Below are 19,922 nucleotides of genomic sequence, written 5' to 3' on the forward strand. Positions count from 1 at the left end.
CAGCTGAAAACATTACATAACTATGTGGGACATTATTGGAGATGTCTGCCCTCATTTAAGACAAAAAGTACAAAACATTTCTCCCTTATAATGGTGCGTGTGCCATTAAGAGACATATTTTGCAGAATAACCGACAATGTTGTTTGTCTCTCGGTAGCACCTGGAGCGGGTATGCTTGACTTCAGTGAATTCACTGTAGGACAGCAGACAGTGAGGCTGAGTCAGTTTAACCTAAGGTGCAAGCAAATATTGATTTTGAAGCTATGGTCATAAAGTCTAGAGCATTCTTTCTTTTTTTTTTATCAAATAATTCCTAACTTCCCTGCAGGTTAACAGTCTTTAATGTGAAGTTGCTAATAACTCATGCAATCAGCATTCATGCAACAGTGTATTTGTTCATCCATATAATATATTTTTCAAACTCTCTTTTGATAATCCAGAATCAGATAAATCAACGCACTGGAACCAAGTACACATCAGAAAAAGTCAGTATGATGTTAACAACAAATATTCATCACTACAAAAAATTAATGCATCACTGTATCCTAGGAATTACATTCATATTGGAGGATCCCACACTTAATGAATTACATCCACTGCCAACATTCAGTGTCAATGCAGGAAGTAGTGAGCACTGTATGTATGTACTGTACTGTATGTCCCAATCAAAGTGCTTGTTGGATGGCTGAACAACATCGAAGAACCCCTCCCTAAGCAACTCTCTTTGATTGGAGGTAATTTGCCATAAAAAGTCTCTGACCTTAACCTGTAGCTGATCAAGTTTTAAGATCCTCATTATCTCAGTTTTATTGTTATATGATTCATATTCGAAATGTAGCCTATTTGAAATGTGTAAGGGGGTCTTGGGAAGGTTTATCCAGTAATGCTCTTTATAGTTCAGAGCTCTTGCACAAAACTATCTCTCTGTAAAAGTTAAATTAAATCAGTTTAGTTCTGTTAAATAAGCTAGTTCTGGCATGTAAATAAGCAAAAGACTGAAGTCATAACATCTCCAGGAGACTATCAAACTATCTTTCATATAAATTAGATGAATTTGAAGGCGGAAGGTCGATGGCACCGAGAAAAAAAGATCTTACATTTGTCAATTATTATATGTATTGTTCAGTTTTTACTGCGGTTGTTATTTTCCTATTTAGCTTTTTACTACACTGACGCCCTCGCGCTCTCTCTCTCTCTCTCTCTCTCTCTCCCACTCTCCCGCTGTCTCTCTCCAGCGCGCGCGGACGGCGGCGCCACAGAGGACGCGAGGGCACAGGCGCGCGCGTTCAGAGCTGGAGCTTTTTATTGACAAGCGGCTCCGTCGAATCAGATGAAGAGGGTCCACCTTTCAACAGCGTCCTGGCTAATCGTCGCGCGAGGGGGGCGGTCTTTATGCAAATGTGTTGGCAAGGGAGACGCAGCGGTTCATTCATCTTCTTCCAGAGAGAGGTGAGTTAACGCGAAGGTTATTTTACATGAGGGAGGAACTGTTTTGGACCAAAACACAGCCGTGAGAATAGCTGGAAAGCAAAGAAGAAGCTTCTGTTTTATAGCTGAAAGGAGCTCATTCTTCTACCAAACATTACAAGGTAGGTGGAGGAGAGCTTTGTTTTATTTGCAAATGGACTCTTTCACCATAATGTTAATGTGTACAAGTGTTTGTCACAGTGTGTCAAATATTTCCTCACTTATCTTTAATTCATAACTAACTGAAGCAATAAGTAATGAGAGTGAAAGCCAGGGACATTATTTCACTAGTCTGTTATCCAAGGTGTTGCACCAAGAAGAGGGAACTGAACCTTTAACCCTGTCAGTAATAGTGTGTTACACCTGTACAAATGAGGCAACGCAAGGTTTCACTTATACCTAGCAGTTGGGGTCTTGCTCAAGGACACTTGGGGCTGTAGAGGCAATTGAAACTGCTACCATGGTTCCCTGTTTAAAGAAAAGAGGCACATTGGTGACCATGTATCTGCCATGGTGTCAGTAAACATAATCCTGCTTGTGTTGTGCTGGTATGTGTTACATTTGGTGAGTCATTTTCAGTGAATGCTCTGAACATCTTGGATGGATTAAGCAGGCGTTAACTGTTTGCTTCCGCATGGATCTGAAAATGCAGCCGGGGGAAGCCAGTGCTAGAATGTCCTTCATGCTCTGGGAGCAATTAACGGTTGAACACAATGAGACTACCTATGTGTCGCACCAATGAAATTACAACTCTGTCTTTTGCACATGCAGAGAACAAATCAGCGTTATTTGAGCATGCAAAGTCAACCAAAGAAATGTGGATATTTATGCATGTTTATTACAAAACACACAAACGTCTGTGTCTTGAAAGCAAATACAGTTGAAAGCTCTGAGTGGCCTCACAAGTGCATATAAATGAAGAGTTTGCAAAAGAAACCTATAGCTGCAACTCTCACTGTTTTACCTTCAAAGTCATTTCAAGTTGACCTGTGTGAGTAAAGAGAGAAGGAGAGACGGACAGAAGAATACAGACTGCAGCCTGGACAAGTGGTTTAGTTCCATCTGCATAATCCAGTCCTCTGTGGATGACACCAGGACCTGCACAATCAATAGGACCAGCTTTGAAATGTGCTGCATGTGTGCTGTGGGCGAGCACATTATTGGTGGCCTTCATGCGACTGTGCATCAAAGGGGTTGTATCAGATGAGTTATTGCGTCAGAGTAATGTACTTGTATGCCTTGCTGGGTCTATATGTGATATACTGTTCATTGATTGTGTTCATATACGGTACAAAGCAGCATAGCAGTCTTCTGTAAAAACATACACTAAACTCACGAATTGGGCACATCCATGACAGACAAGCTGGTGACGGCTCGGTTTGGCTCTGTAGCCCTTTGGCTGCCAGGCTTTAACTGAACAGGAGCAGCTCTTTAGTCCATGGAGGCTCTCTGAGCCGAGGGGTAAACATTGGGTATTGTGTCACTTTTTTTTTTTTTTTATCTTTTCGAAGCCAAGTCTGTGTCTTGTGTTCCTGTTATCGATCAAATAGAATTGTAGCAGTATGATGAGCTGCTTTGTCATTCGTAGTTTTGTCTTTTAATCAAGTATTAATCCACACAAGTTTAGAGTTGTTGCTTCACTTCTACTGCAACCCACTTTTACTCTCTGAGTGTGTACTTCTCAAGAGTCAGCCTGTCAATTTCAATTCGATTTTCAATTCAGTACGGTTTATTGGCATGAATGCAACAAAGACAGTATTGCTAAAGCGTCAAGTAATAATGAGATGAGAAAGAAAAAGGAAAAAGTGTTTCAAGTGGTGCTGAACATCACACAAAGGAACTATTATTACACTGTCAATAAGTAGCATTTAGTACCACCCGCTCTTCCAAAATATCCATCAGAGTATAGTATCTTCTGCTATTTTAATATCTTCTATTGTAATACCTTTAAACAGTTGCTTTCAGGAGTTGTCACATACTGTATGTAGTTGGGGTTAACCTAACAATACAGCATCAAAACATTCTTAACTGAGACTTTCTGTTGTCATTATCTCATAGTTTGAGTCCATATATTAAAAGTCTGTTTGGGAGCGATGTAATGTTTCAATCCTGTGCTTTGAATTTTGGTGGTGGAGAGACGCTTCGTTTACACTTGAATCAGGGATTGTGCCTCTTAAGTGTTGAGAGCGTAGACCGCATAATCATCCCTGATTGTCAGCTCTAGTGCTCTGTTGAATGATAACTGTAAATAAAGAAGACTGCGCTTTCACTGAAATGTTTTAGTGTTTTCTTATTGAGAAAAGTAACTAAGCTTTTATATGAACACACTCTGCCATTGCCATTGTATTATTTCCAATAAATCTTAGCAGCATTTACAAAACTGCTGGACTGTGCTGTCTATTGTTTAGATTAAGAGCTGCTACGGATTGTCATTTTCCCTATTTTGAGTTCGCGCCTGAAGCCAACAATCCACACAAGGCACCTGCAGATATTTCACTCGCAGGATCAGCAACAGGTTATTTCCTAAGGGTGCAATAAGTTGATAGCTTGGTCTCTGCAATGATGCGAGTGTATCCCTGTTATTTACAATAGGTGGTGGAAAGACACTGTAGTTACACATAACAGCTCACTGACAGATCAGTGGATGGGAGAGCACATGATTATAGTTACTTCCTCTGCTCTGGAAAGACCTATTGATCCATATTCTGTTGAGTACAATAATATCAGCTTGGAACAGCGTGTTGGGCTACAATTTCCTGTCTGTCTCTGTGCATGTGTGTGTGTGCGTGTGTGTTGTTTATTTTTCCGGTTTCTTCTTTTTTCCTTTTTTTTTCTGTTAGCAGGAATAGACGAATGATGCTATGAGACCGACAACCAGCGCACACTTTTCTATCTCTCCCTTTGTATCACTTCCATTTTGTCTTAAGCCCGTGGCCAGGTGTACTATACATCTGTCTCACGCATCACTGGCTCATTGTGAGCGTGTGCCCACGCGTGCGTGTGTGTGTGTGTATTTCTGTTTGCAAGAGGGGCGGCTCGCATGAGCGGCTGCATGTGTGTCTCTCTTTGCTGATTGATTCATCCATTCCTGTCACATGCTTTATTTCACAGGGAGACATGTTGGAATATAAAGGTGTGTGTGTGTGTGGAGCCCTGAGAGTGGTAGAGCAGCAACAAAGGAATGTTGAGTGAAGGAGTTTGGCATCACTGGTGGATAACTAATGAACACCCACAGTTATCAGTAGACGCCATTGACAGAGTGTCTTGATGGATACAATTTTAGTACAATGAGGAGGTAACACACACTAACAGCTGTGGGTGGGTACTGATCTCAGAACTTAGAACTGGGGAAAAAAGTGTTATTTTGGTATTTATTCTGTCTCATATTGGCCGGTTTTATAGGAGAAACCTCTCAAGCCAAATCCTTTTTTCCCCCTTTACAATACAGTGGTTTAGTGGTTAGCACTGTCACCTCACAGCAGGAAGGTCATGGGCTTCAGTTTCCTCCTACACTCCAAAGACGTGCAGGTTAGGTGAACCAGTGACTGTAAAATTGTCCATAGGTGTGAATGTGAGTGTGACCGTGTTTGTCGGTCTATACTATATGTGTCAGCCATGTGATAGACTTGCAACTTATAAGTCTATCACACCTAACCGGTATACCCTGCATCTCACCCAGTGCATTCTGGGATAGGCTCCAGCTTCCCCTGTGTAGGATAAGTGTTCTTTCCAGAGAATGGGATGAATGTATGATACAGAGAGATTGAGGCAGAGCAAATGGAACAAGAGATGTAGATAATTTGCAGTATTTCATTTTTACAGTAATTCAGATATTTATTTGTATACTGGAGTTTCCTTGTTTACCCACCTATTTTGCATGTTATCACTTGATTGAATGGGCGTTATCAGTTGTCATCAGCCTTATAGATATGGATTAGAAAAGGCTTGTTTCACCTACCAGTAGGTGCATATCAACCCACTGGAATAGGACTGTAGCCTGTACCAAGCAACAGTTGTCAAAAAGCACGTGCCTGTAGATGACCATGTTTCCATTGTCTGTATGCTGTTAATGGAAACTCAACCCTTGCTTCACAGCACAAGCTTTCTAGTAAAGATTGACTGGGAAACAGCTGCAACAAGCTGTGCTTAGTGTAGGTATTTAACAGGTTTGAAATGGTTCTAAATCTGGTGTAATTTTTGCCACTTTCTTGTCAGCAGATTTCCACATGAGTGAAGCAGTTTGTTCTATGTGATGGTACAAAAAAGTTGGAACTTTATAATTTTCCTGTGCAATAACATATTTTTTGTCCTTTTGATGGTGTAGTGTGTAGGATTTAGTGGCAGCAGTGAGATTGCAGATTACAAAGGCCCTCTCTAGAACCAGTGTTTGGTTTGTCCATTCTGGGCTACTGTAGAAACGTGGTGGTGCAACATGGCAGGCTCCGTGGAAGAGGACCCACTCCACATGTAAATATAAAGGGCTCATTCTAAGGTAACAAAAACACGACTCTTATTTCTAGGTTATTATATACTAATTAAAACATACTTATGAATATTATATTCCATTTCTGCTAATATTTCTGGCAATAGATCCCCCTAAATCTTACACACTGGTCCTTTAAGTGCATTAAGTGATTATTGACTAGGAGATAGAAAGACTCCAAAACAAACTTGTATGACTTACGTGGTAGCAAACAATTGCCTTTTTAAACATTAAGCAGTGTTTTGAGCTCAGCGCTCATTCTCAGGCTTGTCTGTATGCTATATGTATGGGGGTCAATTTTGTCTTTTGTTCTGAGTTTCTTTTGATTTGTTTATGACTGAATATCTTTGGGTTGTGGACTGTTGGTCGGGATAAAACTAGACATATGAGGACGTCACATTGGGGCTTTGAGAAACAATGATCAACATTTTTCACCATCTTCTGACATTTTATGGACCAAACAACTAATCAATGAATCAAGAAAATAATCAACAGAATAAATGATAATTAAAATAATCGTTAGTTGCAGCCCTAGTTTTTATATTTTCATTCTTTGAAAATACCATGTGCCTCCAGTTTTTTTTCCCCCATTGCATTTGGCACAAACACCTTTGTTCATTACGACCTAAACCATCACAACATACGCGTCTGTAAACCGTAGGCATCCGTTGCATGAGAAGTCAGCTGCAGCAGTTGAAAAGTGTTAAATAGTGTCACATTTCTGTGCTGATCCATTCCTGCCAGTGTTATGCTGAGAAATTTGAAATTACCATTTTTTTAATCAGATAAGTTGAAATCCAATTAAGTCAGGGCCAATATCTGTCAAATCAGTGTTAAAACCAAATCCAAAACAAGACACACAGCCAAGACTAGCAAAACAGTCCCAACTCAAGGCTGTAGACACCAAAAATGTGAGTTTTTGAATATGAAAATAATGCTTGAAGGGTCTGTAATTAAAAAAAAACTGTAATCTACCGAGTGCTACAGTTCTATTAACATTCATCCACTTAATGCACATATAACATGTAGTTTGTCTAGAGTACAGTTTATTAAATAGTGCTTTGTACACATATTTCATACACAGCATCATGCATATTTTTTATGTATTACAGACAGTATTGCAAACATATGGTGGTGTTAATGTTCGAATTATAAATGATTCATTTAACATATTAGTACCTGCCACAAGTCTTTGTTTCAGAACACATTATGTTCATGTCAACAAAGGATGGTGATGAGAGGATAGCTTTCAGTACAGGAACAAGGCTAAGTGCTGCAGGCATTAATCCCATGCTCTGCTTCCCCTTGTTCCCTTACACTCCTTTCAACACCATACATTTGTGTGTGTGTGTGTGTGTGTGTGTGTGTGTGTGTGTGTGTGCGCGTGCGTTTACGGGACATGGGTATATTTGTTCTTGAAACTGTTTTTGTCTGGTGCTGAAACACCTGAGCCTTACAACCAAACAACTCTCCACCAGGGCTTATGTAATATAGGAAGGTGTGTTTTTTGTGTGTTTGTACATATGAGCGTGTGTGTGTATGTGCTCATGCTGGCATCTTTCCCCTTCTGCCTGCGTTTAAAGGTGTCACTGGAATATTATTAGCCACATTGTACAAGGCTGTGCAGGTTTGATAGGGCGCAAACGGAAACAATAGCTGACAATTAGAGCAGCACTCAGACATGAGTCAGCCAGACTTCAGCAAATGTGTAACAATTGTGGCAATTAATGAATACTGAGGTGAATAAATCATGTTTTGGAGATATGGGAGATAAAATTTAGCTCCTAAGGGCACATACACACACAGTTTGTCCCCCGTGTTTCTCCCCGGGCTCGACATGCTGCCTGGTCTTAAATTAGAGTTTGAACTGCACCGAGGTGAGCTGCGTTTCTATAGCGATGCATCCTTTCTGTTCCAGTCACTGGAGAGATTTATGTAGATTAGAATAATATGGAGATCACCCTGATAGGAGTCAACACCTCAGCACCAACATGTACTGTAAGAACTCAGTAGAGTAAGTATGTACATAACCATCCTTATATTAACTCGGCTTTCACTGTATATATACTGACATTTTTGGATTGAAACTTTGATAAATTACATTTTGTTCTTGTCAAAGAATTTTAGCATTCAGATCATGATCAATACTGCTAATACTGTTTCTGTTAATAGGCCTCTACTACTCAATTAGAACTGTTACAACTACCAACTTACTGCTAGGTGATATGGTTGAAATTGATATCATGATACTAATATTATAATGTTTTTCTGGTAGCACTGCTCATGATGTGCAGCATTAGACAGAACTGTTGAAGTCTTTTGGGCCAAGTCAATTCTCAAGTCCATAACAGCATGAATAGGAAAAAAAACTGTTCACATAAACATTTTGATTCTTATATTCTACGACTGTGAATCTGTTCACAGATTCCAAAAATCAATTTTTTCAACAAAGGAACAAAGTACCTGATGATGATGGCTTAATCGAAACATATTTATTTAATATTAATATAATTTACCTTTAGTGCTGACTGTGTGTGAGAGCTGATAGACTATAGAAAGAAAAGGGCAAGTTATTCTTCCAAAAAGACAAGCGGTGGAGCGCAGTTTGGATTTAATAACCTTTAATAAATCTTAATAATGGAAAAAGGACAATAATTCAAGACCTCTACAGCGTTGTGAACAGTGATGGTGTTCCCTGAGACTAGCGTTGCTGCAGAAAGGCTCTTACAGTAACAGCACAGCAGAGCACTGTCTTTTTTTTCCACAGAGTTAATGCTTTACAATAGACATTTAGCCAGTGGTGCTGATCAGTAAATTACACTTTAATTTCTTTATTCTGATACATGCAGAAGACTGCAAACATGCTTCCAAATTACTGCTAACTCAACTTTTCTCTTTCTGTTTTTTCTTTCTGTCGGTTTCATGTTGCATTTCATGGACTAAAAACATGAGTGAATTGTTCAGTACAAAATTCCCCTAGATCTTGTATCAAGAATCGTTTACGAATCAAATCATGTCTTTCCGGTCGTGCACTATTACACTGACTATTAGAATGAGACAGCATCCTCTCAAGGCTGCGGTAATTGGTTTTAAATAATTGCGACCACTGAGACCTTTTATTGAACAAGTCTAATAGTTAAATATTCCAGCTATAAAATAACGCAATAAAGCAATAAAGCAATAACATTAAGCATGCTTGTGCTTGTGGAAATTGCACTACCATTGAATTAAATTGCAGGTTTCTAACAGGCAACAAGTGTAATAGTCTACTGTTAAATTCAACAATAAATATCTCATCAAAAACATGGCATCGTGTAGGATGAGAGAGACACTGGCCGATATTTAGATTTCCAATAAAACCCAGACACCAAGCTCATATATCAGTCAGCCAATTGGTCAGGCCCAGTTGGCAGAGGGACTGTTTCGATTGGCTAAAAGCGTCATCCCCTTCCCTATTGCTTTTTGGCAGTGTGCCGGGCAACTGTTGTCAAGACGATGTATTGTTCTATTTCACTTTTGATGGTTTGGTGAGCTGCCATGGAGACCATTCGGGGTTTGGTTTATCATTCATACCTTTCATCAGATTAGTCTACCTTCTTATACTCTGTTCTTTCCCTATCTAACACACAAACACACACATACACACACACTTCACATTGTAGTTCATGGAGAGGGCTGGTATTGGACTGGTATCCTATTGATTGTTCCCCTATTGCTGCTACAGTCCATTGTACTTTTTCCACTCTCACAAAGGTTATTGCCACTGCAAACACACAACACACACTCACGCACACACACACGCACGCACACAGGAAATGACTACTGTATGGGTGGCCCAGCTTCCCATTTTTGCGCTCTTTCCAACTCAATTACAGCTTTTGCCAGCTTATCATTTTCAGTCACGGGGACACCAACACATTTTCCCCTTCAGGCTACGTTCAGTTCAAGCCAGAGTTCCTGAGCCTCATAATAATGACAGTGGAAGCCCACTGCTTTCAGACCTCATTTTCCTCCTTTCACAGTAGCTCTCCATAAAGGAACAATGTATTTTTATGCCAGAAATATGGTACATGATATGTCTAGTTTTTGGTGATATCCTGAATTCACTGATTGTGTTACATAACTATATTGTTTTACAGTTTTATCATATTATAATGTCCTTTGAACTATCTGTCTAAATATTAGTTTGAGTATGCTTCCAGTAAAGTTGGGGGAGTATACCAGTATAATGTCTTATGTATGTAAAGTAGCCAAACTTTAAAGCAGTTGGTACAGAAGATCACTCAATAATGTGGTAATTAATGCAAGCTGTTTAGTCTCTTGCATCTCATTTCTCTCTTTATTAATTTCTAGATTTAATTTATGACAAAAATATAGAAGTATCACAAATCTTCACATTTGAGAAGCCAGAATCAGCAAATGTTTTGCATTTTTGTAAATAAATGACCAGTAATTAATTGATTCATAAATGTGTTAATAAATGTTTCCAATACAGCCGCCTCTTACTTTTGATTTAGTCTTCAACTATTTATTTTTTACTTTTCTGTGAGTATGAATATAACAACAGTACAGCTGTCATCACCATCAGCAGTGTCCATGATGAGCAGGAAACATTTCACAGTATTACCAAAGAATATATACTGAATGTGGCACATTTTAAAGGACCTATATGTACTTTTCCATAACATTCAATATTCATGACTAAATAAAAGTTAAAACTACATCCTTTGTAATTATTCAACATGAGTTTAACTATCAAACTCTTAGCCAATCTGCTTCGTCAAGACTGTTTGTTTTGATTGATAGGTACCAACAACCCACATTAAGCGTCGTCAGATTGCTGAATCCTGATTAGTGCACTGGAGTATGTGCACCACATCGCCTTTTTCCAACAGAGCCCCGCCCACTAAAACCAGTGAGAGGAGCACAGAAAAAAAAAGCAGTAAAGAAATCCCTAATGTGAACTAATGAATGTAGGAATGTAGGAACCATCAATCATAGTAAGAGGTTGATTGAGAAATTATTGTTTTGAGGGCCTTTAAAGAACAAACAAGTGGTTTCATTTCTCACCTTGTTGCTGTGATGCAGTAGTGTACATGTCATGCATTGTGCCAGCTTGAAGAGAGTAAAATAAGAGTGAAATCAAATTGGTATTTGTTGGTCCTCAGATCCTGTCATTAGAACCACTGCCTTTGATGTGTAACACCCATGCCATCCATCAGCCTAATAACAAGTGCCGTGAGTTTGTGAAATCGGCCATCAAAATGTAAGCTTTATTACAGCTGACTCTGGCATGCAAACATGTTTAATTAGCTTATTCAATCAGCTAGATCAAGCTGGGTTGGCAAACACACACACACGCACATCCACACAGTCTCCCACGCATCCACAACTCAGATTAGACTTTGTGTTTACTATCAGTCTGACAGCTGGAATGAACATGCATTAAGGCCCCTTCAGACTTGGTAAGATACACGTCTTTCTCTATTGAACGCCTGTTGGGGCAATTTTTCTACAAGATCTGCTTATCTGCCCGCCACCTCCCATCTCTCCTCATCCTTCCATCTTCATCGCCTTTTCACTCCCTGTCTGTTTGTCTTCCCCTTCAGACGTGTGAATCCAGATTGAGTCATCCTCTCTCTTATCTTCTTCTTTATTTTCTTCTACACACAGCTTGTTCACCTTGTCCTGCTGCTTTTTCTCCTTTTTAAAAAAAAAATCATTTTCATCTCAGTGTATAAGTGTCTATATGTGTAAGAATGTCAGCCTGTTTGTGAAAGGACTAATATGCTGGTTGAAGCCAGCATGTTTGTATGTGTGTCTGAATGTGTGTGCTGAGGCCTCCATCGTGTGTTGACGTGAACGGACTGTCAAAGACGTCATCGTGCACAGCAACAGCATGTTGCCACTGTCAGACCAATTGATCCCTTTGGCGTGATGTTCAGAGCAGGTGTTCACGGCTGTAAATTTGGGAGAAATTGCAGCATTTTGGGAATAAAGCTATTCATATTAGCACCAGAGGGAGTGATTTTAAATGCACTGGGATTACAGCACATAAATGGGTGCCTCTTGGGATCTTTGTTAGGCTGTTAAGGGTTTCTGGAAGCCACAACTGATATTTGTATTTGTTGTTTGAATGGTGTGTGTGTGTGTGTGTGTGTGTGTGTGTGTGTGTGTGTGTGTGTGTGTGTGTGTGTGTGTGTGTGTGTGTGTGTGTGAAACCATGTGAGTGACACCGTGGCCTCCTTTTCTGAGTTTCTGAAGGTGGAACTATTTTCTTTGTCCATTTTCTTGTCCTGCTCCTGCTAACCTCCAAATTCTTCTTCTCTTCATTCCAAACTCATCACTATCTCTAGAGATCTACATTTATTCAGCCTCACATCGTGCTCATGTTGGCTAATTTCTGTTTGGGAGAAGGGGTCATGTTGTTTTGTTTTGCACTAACAGATTATCCTTGTGTAAAGTGGCTAATTTGTTAGCAAAAAGTTGCCTTTTTACACAATCGTCAAACACAGAGCAATACACTATATTCAAACCAGTTTCTAACATTGCCTGTCTGTGGTTGGTGCTGGATGCTGATGAGAACTGCAGATTCAGGTAATTCTCTGTATGTTTTGCGCATATGAGCGACTCCTTTCACATTGATTAGTGCAGTTTTAGAGTTGCTATTTCTGTTGTAAGTTGACTGGCAACAACTTGTACAGCTGCGACGATCACATCCACACACTTTTCTATCACTATTTTTCTGGCTTAGGTGCAGGAAGTCGACATCTGTTCACATACATGGGCACATAAATGCACATGTGCATGCACTCAGATAAGCATCACCTTTCTCAAAGGAAACCAAAATGAGAAAATTGCATAGAAGCTGGTTCATCTGTATTACGGTATTGAAACCATCTCATTTATTCCACAGAGATTTGACTTATTAGCTCTGAAAGACATCTTAGAGAGAGAGAAAGAGAAGAGAAACAGCAAGGAGGTTGGAGGTTATCTACAGATTACCTACAACATCTGAATATTACAACAGATTTCTGCCTCAGTAAAACGTGCTGGCAGAGACCTGAGCACCTGACTGGAAGACAGCATCCGACCCGGGAACCATTACAATTAACCTACAGGTTGCCCATCTTGCCGGGGTGAGGGGTGTTTATTTTGATTCCTTTAGATGGGATAAGTTTCTGATGTGTTTGCTCGCTTGGCTAGTTGCGCCTCTGACTGTCTTCCACAGGAAACTCCATTATCTGCTAGATTTGCTTCCCTAACAGAGGGATAAAATCTCATCTGCCTCAGTCGGAGGCGGGAAACGTTACAACTCTGTGGAGTTTGTGTTTATATGTGTGTGTCCAGGAGGGTAGAAGCGGAGGTAAACTCAATGTTTGTGGCGCAAGTTGGTGTGTTTGTGGAGTGTTAGTTGATAGAGTCAGGGATTTACAGAGCTCCATGAGTTGACACTGTCAATAATTCAGAGATTAGTTAAACTCTCACTATAAATGTCTGCTTGCAGTGCAATGCTTTGAGACATATGGATTTAAGAATGGGCAAATGAAAGAGAGGGGACATTTATGAGTCTAAAATCTCTGTTTAATGGTGGTCTCTCCAAACTGACCTTCTCCCCCTCAGGGGGAAATGGCGCTAGAGGTGTTGCTGCCACGACAAGACTCCCCTTATGTGCTCGTTCTCCACACTGTTGTTCTTAGCATCTGTCTGCATCCATCATGTAGCAGTTAACCTTGTGAGACTGTGTGTGCATGTGCCTAAGCACGTATTCGTGCCTGTGCCAAGACAATTGCTTGTTTGTCTAAATAATGCGTTAGGTTCACCTTTAAAAGGTTTCGAAAAATTGTGGTGTGCCACTCAAAGCATGAGACGCCATTCTAACCTCAAAAACCCTGAGTCACTTCTGAATGGATTCATTTGTGTTGCCGCACAAATACACTTTTGTGGAAATGAAACACGTACAATTGGTCTTTTATGGCTGACACATGCTGGGTTCTATTATAAACATGCTAACGCTATTTTCCGGCAGCAACTGAAAGAAGTTAAATATGTTTGAATTGTGTTGTAACAGGACTGCAGTGAACAGATGAACATCCAGCTGACCCGCTAAGAGTTAAAGCATTGACACTTTGATAGTAGTTGCTTTTATATTTTTCTATCTTACAAGCACATTTCTTTTCATTTTCTTCCTGAACAGTGCCCTTTCTCTTCTCTGAGAAGGGAAAACATTCATTTTCGTGTTTCAACTTGATAAGATCACTGGTGACCTTTTCAAAGCAAGTTAATGCTAGAATGGCCTGTCTCCTATTGATATCCTTTATTGCTCTTCCTAGCGTCTTCCTCTAAGCTCTTGGGTCTCCTACAGTGCCTTCCCCTTGTCATGGGAACACAAAGTCTAGAATATTTGTGCTGTTTGCAGTGACTTCACGTTTTGTTGGCTCTTTCTACATGACTCACTCGCCATAAAGCTGGACAGGATGATATTTCAGCCACTAAACTGTCCTCACACTCTCCCTGCAATTCAGAGGAGGATTTGTGGCCGCTTGGCTCAGATGTGTTGGCTGTATCCTGGTGTCAAAGTGCGAAAGCTGTGAGACGGGGCTATGAGTCAGGGATGGCGTCACGAAGGCACTGCAGTGGTCCTCAGCTATGTGAATATGTGTGTGGTGAGGTCACTGGCTTATCAGTCAGGGTAATGGCCCATTTTATGGCCAAAATAGCAGCAAATGCTATCAAGGGTTTTACTTATAGATAGTGATTATGGAGGTAGAATGATATGAGTCATTATGGAAATGGAAAAGTCTTTTGTGGTGTGGACATTTTATCTATAATAAATGGACAAAGGTAAAACTATTCATTTCAGCCACTCATTTAACTCGGAGATCCCACTTGTTCAGTGCTGCTTAACAGCTTTACTCTGTTTAAATATTTTACACTTGTGTCTACACTATTGTGAGTTTGAATTAAGGCATTATTATTTCACCTTACCAGTAAAATAAATCACAGTAAAATAAGTCACACATTTGACTACAACACTGTAGTCAAATTTCTCAAAGTCTCTTTCTGATATTAAAGGTGCAGTATGCAGAATTTAGTGACATCTAGTGGAATGGACTTGGCAGAAATGGAATATGATATATGGATTATGTTTTAAATAGTGTATAATCACCTGAAAATAAGAATCGTTGTGTTTTCATTACCTTACAAAAAGAGCGGGTCCTCTTCCACATACTTGCACTTGCCTCTTAAATTTATGATAAATAAAGTTTTGGTGTGTGTATAATAGTATCATCTGCATTTAATTGAACACAACAATCAGAAGAAATTAAAGAGAGATCATTAATAAAACAGAAAACAGAAGTGGTCCTAAAGTAGAACCTTGAGGCACACCTTTTTGTTGAGTTAACAAATCTGATTTACACCCATGGGCAACAACACATTGCTTTCTGTTATGAAGGTATACTGGTTGGTTACAGTGTATAATGGGAAAAGCCAACAGCATGTAGCTTATCTAAAAAAAAGGGACAGTGATCCAGTAGATTAAATGTTTTAGTGAGATCAATCATAACTGAGATGACATCATAACTGAATTGTAAGTGCAGTAGTTGGGGAAAAAAACTGATCCAAAATAAATTTGAAATTAAGATGATAATTAGTGATGATGGAATTTAAATACATTTTTAAAATACTTCAGCAATACCAAAAAAAAAAATCAAAATATGTTTGTAATTACCGGGATAAAGTATGTCACTACAATTATGAAGAAACATTTGTTTGTTTGTTAATTTAGATCATCATTAGCAGCTATTGTAACAACAACAGTAGCTGTCATTAGTTTACTGTATATTTAGACACTCAAAGTCAATGCAGCTTGCATCTGTGTGTTTAAATGTGTAGGTAATTCCTTGTTTGCATCGGCCCTCAGAGACCTGTGCTATTTCAACAACACAAGGACATTACCGCTGCTGATGTTTTTTGTCTAGCACCTCCTCACCTAAGTGTTCACCCTGTCTCTCTCTCTCTCTCTCTGTATTGCCCCCCCCCCCCCTCCTAGAGAGGTGAAGTATCATGGGGAAACACAACAGCAAGCTGGCCCCAGAGGTCCTGGATGATCTGACCAAGAACACTGAATTCAACGAGGCGGAGCTCAAGCAGTGGTACAAAGGCTTCCTCAAAGACTGTCCCTCAGGCATCCTCAACCTGGAGGAGTTTCAGCAGCTCTATGTTAAGGTGAGGTGGCGCACAGGAAAGGCAGGAGAAAGCGAATGGTAGCTTTAGGTGCAGTGGGCAACTGATTTTGCAGTAGTGAGGAGGAGTAGGGTCTACTGACATGGATAAAATAATCTTTCTCATCTCCATTTCTTGGATTGCCTACAGTTGAAAATGTACTCTATAGTTTTCCATAGTTACATAAAATAAAAAGTTACCTCTTTAATGACTCATTCACAACATTATTGAGCTGTTATGTAGAAAGCTTATGTTACTGTGGCTGACTAATAGTCCTATTATTGGGGCACTGAGAGGAGTTGAAGCCTCTAATAATGCCAGCGTCTCTGTTACTGCCTGAAACTCCATCAGAACATTCAGAGGCCACACAGGTCCAGAGAGAGGCTGACTGAGCTTTGTAAACTTTTATTTTACTTTTAAAAGTTCCACCTACATAAATAGTTACTGTTTGTAACACAGATTAAACTGCAAATTAAAATAGCATTGTTGTGAACTTTTCAGAACATGGTATTGACACTGATAATCTGATAACACATATTTGCTGTTTGTTTGTTTTTTCAATGCCAAAAAATGTTTTCAGCAATTATTGATGTCTTTCAACAGAGCCCATTGTATTTCATGTTTATATACATATTGTATTGTTTTACACACACAGAGACTTACTTCTCATTGACTGGTACTAACCAAACAGACATTAGTCAGCACAGTTATCACAAGTATGAGTCACTGTGTTGTGATCACTGCAAGATGGCTGTGTGCGCTGCATGTAGCAGTCCACTGTTTTGCTGTCAAGCTGATGTCCTCTGAGCTAGCACTGTCATAATTATGTGTTATTGTCACCACAGCCTTCCCATATCACAGAATGTTCTTCCTCGCGGTGAAACTGACACAAATTCTGCACCATTATGTTACTGTGACAGAAAATTAACATAAAGAAGCTTCTTCATCCTCGAGTCTGCGTTAATTCATATAATCAGTGACAAAAAATGAGGCAAAAAAAGAAAACGTTATCTGATATTGCTATGCTATGATAACTATGATATACTTTGAGACCCTATAAACTTATGTAGAAAAACATTAGAAACAGAAAAAGAATCATTTTGACACCGGAAATTTGTGAAATTGTTCAAATGACTGAAAATGACCTTTTTTGAGAAATAGAAGAGCGGTATATACGCTAAAGGGTTAAAAATGGGAATCAATCTCACACAATTAATACTGAACATTAGGGCTAAACAGTTAATAATACAGTTACAAAAATGTAATGTTACATCACAATGTAAATGCAAAAATGTATATAAAATTATACAATTATAATACAAAATAGTAGGTAAATGCAGGAAATTAACAACAATTCCACTTTGTACTTTGCAGGTAATTGATTCACTGCTACTCCTGTCATAAAATGTAGACATGATCAACCATCTTGGTCTTTGTCCTCTGTTTACTAACATTTAAAAGAAGGAAGTGATGCAAGATGCAACTGATGCATTGTTTATGCCACCTTATGTTTTAATCTTCCAGTTTTTCCCATATGGTGATGCCTCCAAGTTTGCCCAGCATGCGTTTCGGACATTTGACAAGAATGGTGACGGGACCATCGACTTCAGGGAGTTCATCTGCGCCCTGTCCATCACCTCCAGGGGCAGCTTCGAGCAGAAACTCAACTGGGCCTTCAACATGTATGATCTGGACGGGGATGGCAAGATCACACGCATGGAGATGCTGGAGATCATCGAGGTGTGTTTGTGAGCCGGCAGTGAGTCAGAAAGAGCAGCGTGTGCCCAAGGAGTCATCTTGTGAAAATAGAAATGATTCATGTTAATATACATTTTTATAACAAGATCTAACATTTTTTTCCTTTTTCCCTCTGCAGGCCATCTACAAAATGGTCGGCACCGTGATCATGATGCGTATGAACGAGGACGGGCTGACCCCTCAGCAGCGCGTGGACAAGATCTTCTCCAAGATGGACAAGGACCACAACGACGAGATCACCCTGGAAGAGTTTAAAGAGGCCGCCAAGTCTGACCCCTCCATCGTCCTACTGCTGCAGTGTGACATGCAGAAGTAGAGAGCGGTGGGTGGAGACAGAGGGAGGGAGGGGAGGGATGGGGGAAGAGATGAACTGAAACTAGAGAAGGGAGGAGGATGAGAGAAAAGAAAGGCAGGGGAAGAAAGGGAGGGATGCTGTTAGGAGGAGGAGGAGGAGGAGAAGAGAGGTAGAGAAGCTTTGTCTCTTTTTTTCTCTTTGAGGCAGTGATGACTGGGAATGAGCCATGTTTGGAACACACAGGACCCCTGATTGATGCCATTCTTTTCTTCCAGGCAGCCCTGCTGTACAGTACACTCCTGCAGCACTTCTGCCTCAGCGTAGCAGGGTGTCTTTATAAATCCTGTCTGATCATGTGTAAGAAGTGGAAATCGCTCCACCTCCTTTGGCACAGACCAACAAAAAAAAAATTGTGGGGATTTACAGAGGAAATATGAGATGTGTCACTTGCACTTTTACACTGTCAGACTCTGTGCCTAGCATGTGAGATTGTAAAGCCTGCAGGGTACAAACATCTGCTATCTTTCTAGATTGCTTTTACAGTCTTCTTACGTGTATCTTACCCAACTTTCTTATTTGCATAATATAGTATAACTTGTTCACATTCTCCATGATCTTGAAATAAGCGGTAATTGCAAAGCAGGTTCTTTCCAATTTATGTAAGTTAACATGGAATCCCTGATTTCAGTGGTTCTTAAAAAATATATAACATGCACAATCACTAGATATCTCCACCACAGAAAGACGATTTCTTAACAAACCCAGCAGTAGTTTTCTGTGCACTGTGGGATAGTTTGAAAAAAGGAATGACATCAAACCAACCAAGGGGCTGCTGTGTGGTCCACATGGCCCATTTAGAGAGATGAGAGAGAAGCAAATGTTATGAGACAGAATTATGTAAATGAACAATACCATGACGTGTGTGTGTGAGTTTGTGTGGGTATGAATGTGAGAATGTGTGTGTGTGGAAATGGGAAAACACATTTAATACACTGCCCCCTCTGCATGTGTTTGTTTGTGCGTATGTACTGTTGTACTTATTAGTTTATCCTCAGCCAAATCCCCACCCAGTTATACGGCACTTAAAGAGAACATTTCCAATAGATTACAGCCTGATGTCCACATGCTTTACTCTCCAGGTATGAGGCAGGCAGGTGATGAGCGTGTTAGGCGGCGGCATAGTGAAGCATACTGAACCACAGAGGCTGCTCAATGACTTCAGGCTGCGCCTAAAGCTTTTTCCACATATACTAAATCAATAACAAAATCAATATCTCATCCAAATGATTACATGTGTTTTATTAAAAGGACATGTAATTAAGTTAGAACTGAGCCTTGTCCTCCACATAATGTAATCTGGATCTTCTCCAGCAGGTGAATGTGTTCCCTGCATGGCTGTCTTAGTGATTGTATAAAGTAACATTTGCATGCATTCAGTAGTCTGAAGCAACAGATAATGTGGATATTCAACAGAAAGCATCACATTACTGATAGTATATGACAATAATTTGATAAAGAAGAGTAGCTTAGAATCACTACATCAACTTGGCCACTATCAAAGCCACTGTGTGTATAATTTTATTTGATTATATTAGCTTTCAAATGCTTATAATGGCATGAGTGGCAGTGGCAGGCTATGTGTTTTGCATTGCTGTCTGTCAGTATTGCTTTGGTCTGTATGTTTCCTCCTCC

The 19,922-nt window shown here is 39.8% G+C and overlaps 1 protein-coding gene across 2 annotated transcripts; it reads left to right on the plus strand.

The window, feature by feature from the left end:
* Positions 1-1,368: 1,368 nt before the first annotated feature.
* Positions 1,369-18,251, plus strand: LOC122969873 (hippocalcin-like protein 4). 2 transcript variants are annotated; one of them, XM_044335888.1, is made up of 4 exons: positions 1,369-1,449; positions 16,005-16,180; positions 17,702-17,917; positions 18,054-18,251. In XM_044335888.1, exons 2-4 carry the CDS (start codon positions 16,019-16,021, stop codon positions 18,249-18,251), a joined length of 576 nt encoding a protein of 191 aa, XP_044191823.1. In that variant the 5' UTR covers positions 1,369-1,449; positions 16,005-16,018. The 2 variants fall into 2 exon arrangements, with proteins under 2 accessions (XP_044191823.1, XP_044191822.1); XM_044335887.1 differs by having other exon boundaries at positions 1,399-1,589.
* Positions 18,252-19,922: the final 1,671 nt, after the last annotated feature.

This window comes from Thunnus albacares, chromosome 19 (assembly GCF_914725855.1).
Source record: "Thunnus albacares chromosome 19, fThuAlb1.1, whole genome shotgun sequence".
NCBI classification, from domain to species: domain Eukaryota; kingdom Metazoa; phylum Chordata; class Actinopteri; order Scombriformes; family Scombridae; genus Thunnus; species Thunnus albacares.